This window comes from Papaver somniferum, chromosome 2 (genome assembly GCF_003573695.1).
Source record: "Papaver somniferum cultivar HN1 chromosome 2, ASM357369v1, whole genome shotgun sequence".
In the NCBI taxonomy this organism is placed as follows: domain Eukaryota; kingdom Viridiplantae; phylum Streptophyta; class Magnoliopsida; order Ranunculales; family Papaveraceae; genus Papaver; species Papaver somniferum.
Genome location: NC_039359.1, coordinates 81135085 through 81150877, shown reverse-complemented (window position 1 = coordinate 81150877; position 15793 = coordinate 81135085). Strand labels below are relative to the sequence as shown.

The following is a 15793-nucleotide window of genomic DNA, read 5'->3' as shown; positions in this document are numbered from 1 at the left end:
TGTCAAAATGGTTACCGTACGCACTTTTTTGGCTGTTGCTGCTATTAACAATTGGGAATTGGTTCAAATGGACGTTCATAATGCTTTTCTTCACGGTGAGTTGAATGAGGAAGTATATATGCGACTACCTCCCGGGTTTAGTCATGGCATGTCTGGCAAGGTATGTAAATTGCGTAAATCGTTGTATGGCTTACGACAAGCTCCACGATGTTGGTATGCAAAGTTGGCGAGCGCTTTGCGATCATATGGTTTTTCTTCCAGTCCTTCTGATCATTCTTTATTTGTTTATCAGAAGAACGACGTTATTCTGCATATTCTTGTGTATGTAGATGATCTTGTTATTGCCGGCAATAATAGCATTGCTATTCGTAAGTTTCAGACTTATCTTCATAAGTGTTTTCATATGAAGGATTTAGGAAAATTGAAATATTTTCTTGGTATTGAGGTAGCTCGAAGTTCAAAAGGGATATTTCTATGTCAACGTAAGTATGCTCTTGACATTCTAAAAGAGACAGGTCTTCTTGGTTCTAAACCTGCGAGCATTCCAATGGAAGAAAATCACAAACTAGCTCTTGCGTCAGACAAGCTCATGAGTGAACCCGCTCGTTTTCGGCGCTTGGTGGGAAAGTTAATTTATCTTACTATCACACGGCCTGAACTTTCTTACTCTGTTCATATTTTATCTCAGTTTATGCAACGCCCAACTCACTCGCAATGGGATGCTGCTTTACGTGTTGTTCGTTACTTAAAGAGCAGCCCTGGACAAGGTATTTTGCTTCGATCTGATTCTACTCTTGTTCTTAATGCTTATTGTGACGCTGACTGGGCCAGTTGTCCTCTTAGTCGTCGATCTCTAACCGCGTATTTTATTTTACTCGGGGGGGTCTCCTATTTCTTGGAAAACAAAGAAGCAAACGACAGTATCTCGATCATCTGCTGAAGCTGAATATCGCGCAATGGCCTCAACTACTTGTGAAATTATATGGTTAAAAGGTTTGCTTCGAAGTCTTGGTATAAAGCATCCTACATCAGTTCCTCTTCATTGTGATAGTCAGGCTGCTTTACACATTGCCAATAATCCTATTTTTCACGAACGAACCAAGCATATCGAGATTGATTGTCACTTCATACGTGATGAACTTCTTCGTGGTACTATCGCTCCATCTTATGTTCATACTACTTCTCAGTTGGCTGACATTCTCACTAAAGCATTGGGTCGTAAACAATTTCAGTCTCTTCTTCTCAAGTTGGGCATTTCGACTCTTCATGCTCCAACTTGAGGGGGGGTATTAGCCAAATATATCTCACGTATATTTGGCAATGTGTTGTATATAATATCTTACCTAGTTTAGGATATATATTGTGCATATCTTGTATATTATCTTTCCTAGCTTAAGAGATTTTGTTTTGATGATAGATTATTTTCTAGCACTAGACTTGTTTATATAGGAAACCATTCTTTGTAAATCGCAAGAATCAAATCAAAAGAAAAGATTGTGTTCTTCATATTCTAGTGGTTCCACAAACCTTCAAAAACATAGTATGTTTCCTGGTATTATCTTAGTTCTGGATCTTTATATCCCCAAGAATTTTCGGAAGAAGCAACCCTGAAGATTTGGGAGCAAAAGCGGTTAGCAGCAACCATGAAGTCACTGCATATTGGTTTTATTTGAAAGAGAGCTAAACCATATCTTGGTCCCAAAAGAAATTGATTTTCTTTGAATGTGACCGAACCGTATAGAAACTCTGAGTGATGCCCGTTATCATTACAAACAAATCGAGTGTGATAATAAGGAGGTTCAGTTGAAACTATTGAGTTCTCCTTCTGAACGACGAATTCATATTTTCGTAGACATTGAGTTTTATAAGCCATATACCACGCAAAAAAATTATCAATACATGTGTACTTCGCCAACCACTTGTTTATGAAAACTGGGTTAGATATAACAGAATGCCATACCTTTGAGACACCCTTGCAGTTTAAGATAGAACCATGACTTAAGCGGAGAAAGATATCAAACAAAATATCCTCGGATAGTTTCGTTACGGGATGATGATGATTCATGCGGTCTCTCATGCAATAAGCTAAGCTTTTCTTTCTTTTGAACAAGAAGAAGAAGTTATTGTCACTAAATCTTTTACAATTAGATCCCTTAGATTAGTGAAAAATACTATAACCCCTTCTATATGGGTTCAACATATAGAAGCCCCACTAAATGGATCATACATTGTCAACTCCATTCTTTCAGACAATGATATTACTAGGCCCAAAATATCAAAATTTCTTCAGATCTGGCCCATAATTAATTATTACGAATTTTTATAATGACCACACTACCCTTTAGTATTTATACAAGAGGATATCCGAAAATATCAGAAAATATTTTCATTTCTCTTTTCTCTTTCTCTCTCTTCTCTATTCAGAAGATATCTGCAAAAATATTTCTAGGTTTTGAATATTAGAAGATTAATGTTGAATCGCAACAATTTCATCAACAAATCTGACAAAACAGATAAGTTTCTCATCTCTATACTCGATTCAATTGAAATCTCGTTATGTTTTTAACAAAAATAAACTTATGAACGACAGATTTACGGTTTCAAAACCCTAATTCATTTGATTTCACTTCTAATTTTTGATCCGATTTGGAGTCACAGTTTAGATCTGTAATACTTTTATCATTCTCTTCAATTGGAAATAAGGTTTTGGAGTCTTTTTTTTTTTTTTTTACGAAATCTCTTTATTATGATTTGTTGCTGAAATTTTGATCTAATCTTAAATCTAATTTCAGATTAATAATCACCGTGTTTTTATATTTCTACCCATGTGAGATCATTGAAATCAGATAAACTTCAATCGATAGTGATTCTTTTTCTTTTGTTGTAATCATGTTTTGGTTTTTTATTTTGGATGATTCCATTCAGATCGGAGGAAAAGACCAATACGATTTTTCCTGAATCAACAGATCTCTAATCTAGGTAAGTTTTGAATGTTGTTATTATTGTTTCTCGATTTTTTGATTTTTCATATTTAAACTATCAGATTATTTAGATTTCAAGTATGTCATCAATTATTAAGAGTGTTCTGATCAGCTAAAATATTTTTTGTTTATTAGTATTTTTGAAAGCATAAAACTATTACATGTAAATAACATAAAAACATGATTTAATTTGTGTTGTGTTGGAAGCTCCTAATACTTGTTACAAGGATGCTTGTTTATGAGTGTTTAGATTACGGAAATATGAAGCACTGGCTTGATTTGGGGATGTTTGTACTTTGATTTTGATTTGTCCATAGTTATACCTGTCATTTTTCTTGGTAACAGGATATGTAACTTATGATTACATATGAATTTTGTATGTGTACTAGAAGATTACACATGTGTTTTGTATGTGTGTCAGCATATTTTAGTAGCACCGACTTGATTTGGAGATGTTTGTACTTTCATTTTGATTTTTCCATAGTTATGCCTGTCATTTTCCTTCGTACCAGGATATGTAACTTCTGGTTACACATACCATATGCATGTGTAACTTCTGATGACACATGAATTTTTATGTGTACTAGCAGATTACAATGGGTTTGTATGTGTGTCAGCAGATTTTAGTAGTGGTTGTGCTTTTGGAGTAGGTGGTCGTTTGTTGATATGCATAGAAATCTTGAATTGATTATGAAGTGGTATTCGTTAATGAATCATTTGGAATTTTTAATTTTCAGGTGTATGTGTTTGAGGCAGTTGTGAATCATGGGAACAAGGTACAAAAGATATCACGACTTGGTTTCACTTTCCAGTACTTGTCTCTTTCTGCGTTTGGTTTGCTTGAATATAAGCAACATTAATATTTTACTGAAGTTCACAATTGAGTTTGATTTTAATTTGCTTATCTTCAGTCTTGGTATACAAACGTGGAGTTTGATTAACGAATATGTGGTGATTTTGGTGGTGGAGGTGCGGGTTTTGGAGGAGGATGAGAAGGTAGTTGTGGTGGCCAGCAGTAGTTCATGTGTGTCTGTTGAAAGGTAAATATTGAGCAATCTTCGTTTCCATTTTTCTTTTGTTACTAGTTCATGTGTGTATAATGTATTTGTTCGTTGTATCTATTATCATCATTAAGAATTGGTATGGACTATTACTTTTTGAACTATGATGCTTTCAGACTTTACAAGTACGCCGGTTATATGAATGTGTATCTGCTAGTTACACATGCTAATTAGAACTGTAACGACTAGTTACACATGCTAATTAGATGTGTAGCCTCCAGTTACACATGCTGATTTAATAGAGCCATGTATGGAAAAAATAATCTGAATCGAAACCTACAGATAAGAGTACTGCTTTAGATGTGTGAGAGCTTGATGACCAGTTGGGTCTAGGATCAAAAATCTATGTAACTGGATTTTTTATGGGAGGCAAGGCGACTTGGGGATGCCTCAAATATATCCCTCACATGTATGGTTTTGCACCTTCACTTTTATCTTTATTGAACTTGATTTGTTGAACAACTTTTGTTGCACTAGACATTAGACATTTCTTACGAGTTTAGGTGTAAGACATTAGACATTTCTTTGCATTATATAGTGCATCTGTAACTCCTAGTTACACTATTCAAATGCATGTGTAACTCCTATTTACAGTAGTTAATCTTCTCACATCATGCATTCATGTTTTCTATGTTCTGGTCTGATACTGGAATACTACTCAGGCATGTATGAATAAATAAAACTCGTGTCCCTTGTTTATGCAGTACTGAGATGCATTCCAGTTTGAACATCCCTTGGGTTATTCTTAACCTTTCTGAAAGAAGTGCTTTGCTAAATGAATCAAATGAGGTAATTAGTTTGTGTTTTTTTTTGCACATAAGCTTAATTGTTATTGTTATGTACAGCTCTTGTGGCACAACATCTTTTGCTTTGGTTTTTATTAATTTTTATATAGTTCCGTAACATTGATTGAATGCTTTTGAAATATAGTTATGTAGTTCTTTGGAAAGAAAGTTGCATATGCACTTTCTCAAGGATTTAAGGTGATTGCTGGTGTCAGTGAGACTCTTGAATAACGAGAGGAGGGGCACTGTTTGACTGTTGTGGCTGAACAAACAAAAGCAATTATAGGTACTTCTTACCCACAAATGCTACATACTATTTAAATTCTTTGAGTCCAACACTTGCCTGAACATTCCTATTAAGGAATCATCATCTTGAGAATCTGTTTATTTTATGATGTACTTTAGTTTTATGTAGTTGGGCTCCAAGAATTGAATGTGTGTTCTGCGAATTTATTTCATGTTTGAAACCTTGTCTTCCAATAAATCAGAATTAGCAAAACAAGTAATTAGTTCTTAGTTGTAACATATGCGTTACAACTGTGAATATCACAAGTAAAGTCAGTAAGCTGAGTAAACAAGTCATACGTAGGTGTAACTCCTAGTTACACATGATATATGCATGCGTAACTCCTCTTTACACTAGACAGATGCATGTGTAACTCCTAGTTACACATGCTAAAATGAACAAACTTGCAACCAAAAAATTCCACATGCTAGGTATCCAAGTCATATGCATGTGTAACTGTCAATTGCGCATGAGGGATGCATGTGTAACTTCCAGTTACACATGTTAAGATAGGTTATCATGTGTATTTTCTGTGATCTTTGTTCTATAATTTTGCCTTACAATTGTTGTATAATATTATTTTTTTCGCTTTTTGTTCATCCAACCTAATCCATGGATGTTTATTTCGTTGCAGATATGCAAGCATTTTGGAGTGAAGAAGACAAGAAGGAAAGGCAAAGATTTAAACTTCATAAAAGATAATTGCTTAAATGTGGTGATGGTCTCGCTGGAATTGGAGTTCACGCTGAATACACAAATCCGATGCATGTGCAACTCTCAATTACACTATAGAGATGCATATGTAACTCTCAATTACACTAGACAGATGCGTGTGTAATTCTAATTACACATGCTAAGAAATTATTGTAAATGAATATTAAAGTAATACATGTATTTATAATAATTTTGGGCTTAGTTTTAAATTTTATTTATTTAGGGGCTTGACGATATACGTAAGGGTATGAATGTCTTTTAATAATTCGGGGCCTACATTTAAACTTCTTTTAATTAAGGGCCTCATATTATGGGTTATCCATGAATTGGGCCTTAACCTTATTTTCCCATTAGATTACCCATGTATCGTTATTATAGCTTAATATATGATTTCGTGTGGTTGTATTTATATGGAGAAGTTGATAGCTTATAACCTAGATAGTTTTGGTACTTGAATCCTAGTGAAACTAGAAAACTTGCATAAACAAAGAATTGGATAATTAAGTTTTGTGTATAAACTAGGAAACTTCATATCTGCAAGATATATATGTATATATATATATATGTATATATATATATATATATATATACCCGTAGAAATAGTACGTACATTATTTTTAGCAACTTGTTTTACTTCTAACGTACTTTTGCGAACTGCAAGGAAAAAATTTGTTGCACTTATATTTTTCAGAGTGCAGAGTTTTGTTGGAGCTGTGCATTTGAAGGATGGCAATGCTGCAATCTATTCTCAAAAGAGAGGATGTGAACAATGATTTGGGGAAATGCTTGAAAATTACTTAATATATTAGCAAATTCAATAGTAATCCAAACTGCAAGAACAAAAAAAAAAAAAAAGAAAAATAATCAAATAATCCACTTTTTTCTGATGAAAACACAGTTGACCACCCCGTTCTTAGTTTTCTCTCCAAAAGCCAGGCATTGCTAATCTTTTAGGTGATACCACGACTACTGTGCGAGGTGTAACATGGGCTTGACACACACTCATGTGAAGCTAGAGAAAAGGGAGGAGTCTTCAACCTTTTGTCCGGATCTTCTGGTCTGAATGTTGTATCCCAGAAAATCGTTCCACATATTATAACTTCTAAGTACACTATCGCGATTCAACGGATTCAATGCTGCAGGCCTATAGTTATATTAGTTGCTGATATTACTTATATGAATATCCTTGTGAACCAAACACCAATCCCATTTTTCTTCCTTAGAGTCCTCCCCGAAGTTTTCCACGATGCGCAGTTCCCATAAATTCAACTTCCGGTTGCTCACAGAACAGTAGCATAGGAGCCCTTCCAATTGTGCTCCTAGACATCCATCTCTATCGTACTCCACAGGCAAGCGAAGAGTCCTGCATTGATGGAAACCATCATTGACCTTGTCATTAATCCTGAGATCAATAGTTCTAATTTCGGTACTGTTTTCTCCATTAATCCAAAACAATACTCCATTATGGGCGACTACATCCAGTGAAGTGAGAGTTTTAATTGTTATAGTTGTTCCCAGTGAACATGAAACCCTTCGAGCTTTCCATTCATCCGTGTCAGAAGAGTAAATATCTATGTCAAATTCTTTGGACGGCGTCCAAATTTGTGGAATACGCACGACCATTGTGGAACACAATGATGCATGCACAGTGGAAGGTCCACTAATGATGCAGTGACCGGCAATCCATTTACTAGTTGGTCGTGGAATTTCTATAGTTTTTCTGCTAGTACATTGAGAACATGGTAAGTCTTCTTGTAATGTCGTAGTTCTGGATGATTATACCCCCTAGAGATTTTGGAAAAAGCAACCCCAAACATTTGGGACAAAAAGCGGTTAGCGGCGGATTTTAAGCCACTAGATTTTGATGTTATATGGCAGAGAAATAAACCATAGCTTGATCCCAAACGAAATAGATTTTCTTTGAATGTGACTGAACCATATATAAACTCTACGTTACGTCCATCTTTACTAAAAACACATCGAGTGTGACAAGGAGTTGCAGTTGAAGCTACGGTGTTAGTGATTGAGTTCTTCTTAACGAACTCCTTTTGGACACAATCATGAGTAATATAACCCATAGCCCATGCAAGAAGAGTATCAATACTTGTGTACTTTGCGAACCACTTGTTTATGAAAACTGGGTTAGATATAACAGAACGCCATACCTTTGAGACGGCCTTGCACCTGCGGATAGAGCCTTGACCTAAGCGAAGAAAGATATCAATCAAAATATCCTCGGATAGTTTTGTCATGGGTGATGATGATTCATGCGGTTTTTTTTTTCTCAACTTGAATAAATCTTTTGCGATTAGTTTACCCATAGATTATTCTACTGGATGTAAAAAAATCATGGAAGTAAGTGTTTATATAGAGAAGTTGATCTCAAACCTAGATAGTTTTGGTATTTGAATTATAGTGAAACTGAGATTTTGGTATTTTGAATTACAGTGAAACTGAGAAACTTGCGGAAGAAAAGGTATTGAATATCTTTGACACCAAATCTCTTCTCCAATGCCCGGGGGTCTTAATTTTCTAGGACAAATATGTAAAGAGTAATGATTGACGTACGTAAGAAAGCAACCGTGGAATGCACCGTGAATGGATGAACATCCGGAGGGGGTGAGGCAGGTGTGGGTCCCACCCCTTTCACACGGTGCAACCCGTTGTGTAAATATTGGGTGGGTTAATGAGAAAAAGTCAAATCTAGACTCTTGCATTTCTTTATAGTGTGTGTATATATATATGGTGTTTGGAAATATGTTAGGATATTACTTGGGCAACATCACTGAACTATATGTCTTAGTATCAGATCAGACTCATTGGACGTTTTAACAGACGGGTCTATGAATTCGTAGATGATTAACAGTTGAAATTCAAATTAGCAGACTATACGATTTACATATCACAAAATGCATTCGTTTATGGTAGGAGTGCAGTGCACGATGGATATAAACGAAGAAATGGATAATATTGTCAGCTATATTATTTTGGGTATTAATATATTCAGCGTGTTCTAGAATAACGTGGCTTTTGTAATCCTTTCGGTTCATAAGAGAAAAACAAAAAACTTTTATTAGTACAAGGGTATTTTTCATGTGAAAAAAAGAGAGAGAGAAGTGGTTTTGAATCAGTTGCACATACTGTTTTAACTTTCCATAATTCATTCGAAAGACACGAGTACAAGCATCTTATGTTTGTTTTCCATGACATCAAATTAGCTAAAACAACTTCTTTATTTGTTATTTCTTGTTTTGCAATAGAATTGAGGATTGTTTGAGTGTGACAGACAGTCACTGTGTCTTACGAACAAAAGAGTCGTTGAGGGTTGTTCAGGTGTATGAGTCACTTGACTTCCCATCTTTTGCATGTTAGTTTCCTATTTGACGAAGACTGGTTGGGAACTTGGGATAAGAAGGACATCCAAAACTCTATAAGCGTTCTCATTGTCAATAATCAGGAACCCAAAAACAAACAAACAAAGCTATCATTGTCCCCAAACGTATCTGTGAACAAATCCCACAAGAAACCATTTGATTTAATGAAGACGATTTTCAACGAACGAAATGAAGTTATGAAAACAAATAAACAATAATGCTAGCTAAATCTGTTACGAAAACAATTTTATTCTATAGTTATTATCAGAGAGTTTGTTTTCTTGATAAACTGCACAATTATTTTTCTTTTTTCAGTAGTGGAATCATCATCATTCATTCCCTAAATGTTGTCCATTCTCCTCTTTTAGAATTAGGACTTAATTAGCAAAATCTAGTTTTCGAGTCGTTTTCTTTGCGGTTTATCTAAACTACAATCACAAATGAAATGTAGAAAAAAATCTAAAGATTTAAAGAGCTAGACAAATAAAGCTCCCACGTTGAATGGTGAAGAAACCCTCACTTCTTATTAGTGGAAATAGGCATATTCTGAGTTTTGTGAAACGAGCAATTTGGTGAGGACACTTGGCAACGTACGATTGGTTTAAATTTAAAAAGAATAGGAAAAAGATTAAAAAAACGAAACCAAGTTCAATTTAGAATTCATGACATGACAACATTTAGGTGAGGACACTTGGCAACATATGGTTGGTTTAAAAATTACAAAATTAAAAGAAAACCTAACTTAACGTGTTTGGAATTTTATGGAAGTCCAAATTCAATTTGGAAATCGAGTATTACTACTATATTAAGACTCTTTTCTCCAAATTAATATATAAATTAAATAAATAAAATATGCGTATATTATCCACCTATTTAATATATTTTCCCCGCCACACCAAATAAAAAATACATCGCCACGGGGTAGGGTGAAACCCTGCACATACCAAATTAAAAATGCATTGTCACGGGGCGGGGTAAGCCCCGCGTACACCAAGTTAAAACGGAAAAAATAAATAAAATCTGCACATATTCTCCATCTATTTAATATATTTGTCCCGCAATGCCAAATCAAAAATACATCGTCACGGGACGGGGGAAGCCCTACACACACCAAATCAAATATTCATTGCCAAGGGGCGCGGCGAAGCCCCACGCACACGAAGTTAAAAGAAAAAATATGCACGGGCACAAATCTAATAAGAAACTAATTAACGAGAAGAAAATAGAAGGAGAAATAGGTAATCCTGCGTCTATTTGTACTTTCGTTGAAGTAATGTGTACTATTATTTCCTTCCATCGAGCGTGGAAAAGTATAGATATAGGGGTATATTCTGAACTCAAAGGAAACATTTGATAAAAAAATAGTCGAAGTAGAAAAATTGGACTGTCTTGAATCCGGAACAAAACAAAGTTTTAGAAACTAACAAGTGATGCAAGCATAATTGGTCGTGTATGCCACAAAATAATTTAAATTTCTTCACCCTTTTTTTAATCGGTAAAGAATTATCATTTTTAGGAGATCAATACACAAATTTGTGTTTGAACTGAGAATAACGATATTATCATCCAATAATTTTACAGTTATATTAGTATTATTAAATTTTGTACCAGAAATTCTAAACGAACTACGGTAAAAAGTCATCACAAAAAACCGCTAGGCACAAAACCAAACCCTAAAAGTGATCCATGCTATCCTCTGCGGGGCCCACCAAAAAATGCATGAGAGAAAAAGTGAATTCAGTTTTCACCTGGTTTCCCAGCTCGATCTGCGTCTGTCCAGAAGGACTGATTTTGTACCGTTACTCTACAATAACTTTTCAATCGAATTAAAACTAAGCCAAAAATGACCAAATTGGTCTATTTAGTAGATTGATTTCAAAAATGTTTTCTCTTTTTTCATTTTGACCTGGCATAGACCAGAATCTGGCCATATCCTTTCCTCTTGAAAATATAAGGGCAAATATGTAAATCATATATATATATATACTTTATGGAAGTAAATTAATGTCTTCAAGTTGTTGAGTTAGTACTTTTTTCTATCAAAAGACTAGTCCTATAAATAGAGGCCAGGGAGATATTCTTCTTACCTCTAAAAAAAACCAAGTTGAGATTTTCCAGAAACAACAAGTCAGGAGCAGAGAAGTTATAGCAGATTTTTTGAATTTATCCATCACACTTTCCTGGTAATTAGTCTTTCAAATTTCCAGTTCTCCGTTCTTTCATCTTTGAATTTCAACATTTTGATGATTAATTTTGCGGTTGACTACAGTTTGAGTTCACTGTTGCATGTTCAAAATTGTATTTGAATTTGGGGAAATCCTATTAAAGCTCTAATGTTATTTTTCTTTGGTTAGAAATGGAGAAGAGGCAAGAATTAGAGTGGATTGAAGCACAAAAGATTGTTACTAGTATAGACCTTTTGGATGCAGCTAGGAAGCATCTTAAGTTTCTAGCAACTGTTGATCGCTACCGATGTCTTTACGATGATGGACCGCTTTTGAGGAGCGCTATTCACAGGTATAATTCACCAACACAGACAACTTTTTTACACATTTGTTTTCAATTTCATCAAGTTTTTATCAAGAAATTTTCTGTCAATCTCTCAAAACAATCACAGTTGACATTTTGTTTTTAGCAAAAATCGTCAATTTGATCAAATTAAGCGGATTAGAGCGAATTCTACTTCACTTTCTTTCAATTACAACAATTAAAAGTTCCAAAATGAATGACTAAATTGATCTAATTCACTTTATGATGAATCTTTAGAAAAATTTGTCCGATTTTGAGTCGGCTTCCACCGTGCAAGCAGTCGTCTAGTGTTGATAGTATTGTTTTTGAGGGAGATAGTTTAGTGTTTGTTTTGGTTGGGTGATTGCATTTTTGGTCTTCGAATTTTGACAAATTGTGTGCTTCAGGTACAAGACTTGTTGGCTTCCTTTGCTTGCCAAGCATGCTAAGGGTGAGATTTCAGAAGGGACTTTGGTTGTTCCTTTGGATTGTGAATGGGTTTGGCACTGCCACAGGCTTAATCCGGTAAGTCCGTACATACAATTTTAAATTTATTGTGTTTGTTTTCTTAGCTTGTATTAGAAATGATCATATTAGTTCTGCAGTTTGCTGAGTTTTTTTGCTGGATGCTTTTCTTTATAGGTAACGTACAAAACCGATTGTGAGGAATTATACGGACAGATTTTGGACAATGCTAATGTTATATCAAAGGTTCAAGGGGCATCCACGAAACAAACTGAAGAAATCTGGAATCAGTTGTATCCCAGTGAGCCGTATGAGCTTGACCTGAGAGGCACCTTCGCAGACGAGACTTCTGAAATACTTTCAGATGCTCCAGAAAGTACCAAATATGATCTGGTTTCTGCTGTTAAAAGGCAGAGCTCTTTCTTTTACCAAGTAAGCGAGAAAATTTTCTGCAGTGTTCCTTTTGATTTATATTTCTTATCAATATAGATGGTCGAAATCCAAACCGATTGTTGTATACATGTAATACTACTGTGAATGCATTATATACTTACATTATTAATCTCCTGACATGTTTTCGTCAGGTATCCAAACCCACCATGAATGATGAACTCTTTCTTGAAGGAGCTGTTGCCAGATATAAAGGATTTCTTCATTTGATTAAGAGAAATAAGGAGAGGTCTATTAAGCTATTTTGTGTGCCGACTTATGATATCGATCTCATATGGCATACTCACCAGCTTCATCCAGTTGCTTACTGTAAAGACGTTGTTCAAGTCACCGGCAAGTTGTTAGAGCATGATGACACAGATTCAAGCAGAAGCAAAGGACAGAAGCTTGATGTTGGATTTTCAGGGACTATTAACAAGTGGGAACAGTTGTTTGGATCTAGGTATTGGAGGGCAGGGGCAATGTATAGAGGCACTGCTCCATCACCTGTTACTCATGTTCCATGGCAACCAAATATGACGAGCAAGAAAGTTGTTCCTTTGAGCGATCCTCGCAAAGCAGTTCAGCTTCGTGATAAAACATCAGTAGAGGTACGCCACTAAAGAGTTGTCTCTCTTTATTATTTTGGATATATGTGTGTTTGTTCTTGAATGTATGTGTATAAATTGTTGCGTACTAAACACTAGAATTGGAGTTTGTTGCTAGTGATTCTCATGCGGCTTTTTATCTTTCAAATTTCAGATTTGTTTGGAGATTGTGGCGGTAAGGGATTTACCAGTAGGACTCAAGGGTAGCATTTATGTTCAGTTCAGTAAGAGAATGCCAGATTCTCTCTTTGATGCAAAAAGGAGACTTAATATTCTGTCCGTGACTAGGGAGAAGCAGGTTGCTGTATTCCAGTGTGAACCTGTTGGAGAGCTTTGCTTTGAACTTATGTTCCAATCAGCCTCTAGCTTATCCATATCAAATGAACCCAAAATCTTTGGCACAACATCAATCCCTTTGAAGGATTTGACCGATCCTGTCAATAAGTTGTCAGTTGAAAAATGGTTCCAGTTGGAGCCAAGTTCTGGCATTGAAAACTCCAACCCAATCTCTCTGCGGATTGCTGTCTCCACTACTGCTCCGACACCTGCTCCACATGTACTTAGCATGGTTAGGTCACGTCCATTCGCAAAAGATTCTTGTTTCTCTGCACTTCCTGGAAGTATCCAGCATGCTAAAAGTTGGACATCTGTCGTGGATGAAGTTGGCAATGAGATCCTCAACATTCAGATGAGGTGACTATCAAATCCTAATATTTCCTTTCTGAATATCTTTTGGTAATTTTAGATACTTCCTAGAACTTATAACACTTATAAATCTCATGCATTTCAGGAACTCAAAGAAAGCAGATGCAAAAACTAGTTTCAATTCGAAGAAAGAGGTTATTGGAATTATAGGACACTCTGATGAAACACAGATTCTAGCGGAAGATGCGGAAACAGGGTGGTCTTTGTTAGATTCTACTGAGTCCTTTCATCTTCTGACCAAATCCAACGAACAAGGTGATATCATTGAGCTCCGAGATAACCGGATGGTAAGTATCCTCGCCATTGTAAAAAAAATAAAAATGGTTTCTCCTTCTATCGTTGTAATTGAGTTGCTTCTCTTTGGGATATAGGTGAGACTTTTCCCTGGTAGAGCACTAGAATATGAACCCAAAAACTGTGAGAAGCAGAAGAATGAATCCGACTTTGTTACAGTAGTGGAGTTCTCTGAAGAAAATCCATACGGAAAGGCACTAGCATTACTTAACCCCAAATGTGGGTTTTTGAAGGTATTGGACATCACTTATATTTATCTGTTTCTTCCATAGCATAGTTTTTCCTATTGACGTGCTTATAACACTCAGAAATCTAACATAGGTAAAAGAAGAATGGTTTGCTTTGCTTGGGATTACATTGACCTTCATACTCTCTGATATTCTGAAAAAAGATGGGCACATTGGTCTAGTTGGCAAGGGAGAAAATTTAGACAACATGCATGGCCAAATTGAAGAAAATGTTGAAGGGTCTCAAGTTGAAGGTAAAAGCAGCAAAGTAGCTTCCTCAGAAAAGGAGGAAGAGGCAGCCAAGCAAGGAAGCACAGTAGCACAAGCAAAGGGTGAGTCTGGAGTTTACGGGTATGAAACAACAGGTAACAAAGAATACAAAAATGTTGTTAATAGTGGTGGTTGCGGTAGTGGCTGTGGAGGTGGCTGCGGGAACATGGTTAACAGTGGTGGATGTGGCAGTGGTTGTTGTGGTGGATGTGGGAATATGGTAAAGAGTGGTGGATGTGGTAGCGGCTGTGGTGGTGGATGCGGAAGTATGGTAAGGAGTGGTGGTTGTGGAAGCGGTTGTGGTGGTGGATGCGGGAACATGTTGGTGGAGAGTGGTGGTTGTGGAAGCGGTTGTGGTGGTGGATGCGGAAATATGGTTAAGAGTGGTGGATGTGGTGGCTGTGGTGGTGGATGCGGAAGTATGGTAAAGAGTGGTGGTTGTGGCAGTGGCTGTGGTGGTGGATGCGGAAATATGTTGGCGGAGAGTGGTGGTTGTGGAAGCGGTTGTGGTGGTGGGTGCGGAAATATGGTTAAGAGTGGTGGATGTGGTGGTGGTGGGTGTGGTGGTGGATGCGGTGGAAGTGGTGGGTGTGGTGGAGGTATGGCAAAGAGTGGTGGTGGTGGTGCGGAGACTGCAGTAGCAGTTTGAAAGACTCTGGTAATAGCTCCACCATCCAAGGTTGTGCAGTGTGAATGATGTTGACATGTTGTGGTGGGGAATATTGATTGTGTACTAGGTGGATTATCCTCGGTAATAATGTTATTTGAAATTTGTGTTTTACTTGTGATGAAGTTTGTGTTGTAATCCTCATGTCTGAGCTAATAATAATAAAAGTGTTCTTCCATATCGAAAACTGTAAGCATGAATTGGAAATTTTAAGGAAGCAAGTTTCATGAAATATCATAGAGATGTGTACAAACCTTATAGACTCGGCCTGGACTAAAAAATAGCCCTCTGCTGGGCACAATAGACAACTCTTATAGGGCACAGTGTTCTTAAACTATGGAGACTCCACTTGGATCTAAACTAAGATCAGAAAATAATCCAGATGGGCCATAAGTTTCTTTTACCTTTCAAAATATCCC

General features: G+C 36.3%; 1 protein-coding gene across 1 annotated transcript; it reads left to right on the top strand.

The window, feature by feature from the left end:
* Positions 1-11229: 11229 nt before the first annotated feature.
* On the top strand, positions 11230-15606 carry LOC113348176 (glycine-rich domain-containing protein 1-like). The gene is made up of 9 exons (XM_026591880.1): positions 11230-11384; positions 11556-11718; positions 12117-12234; positions 12352-12606; positions 12759-13214; positions 13366-13904; positions 14002-14203; positions 14288-14443; positions 14532-15606. Exons 2-9 carry the CDS (start codon positions 11558-11560, stop codon positions 15354-15356), a joined length of 2712 nt encoding a protein of 903 aa, XP_026447665.1. The 5' UTR covers positions 11230-11384; positions 11556-11557; the 3' UTR covers positions 15357-15606.
* The last annotated feature ends 187 nt before the right edge of the window (positions 15607-15793 follow it).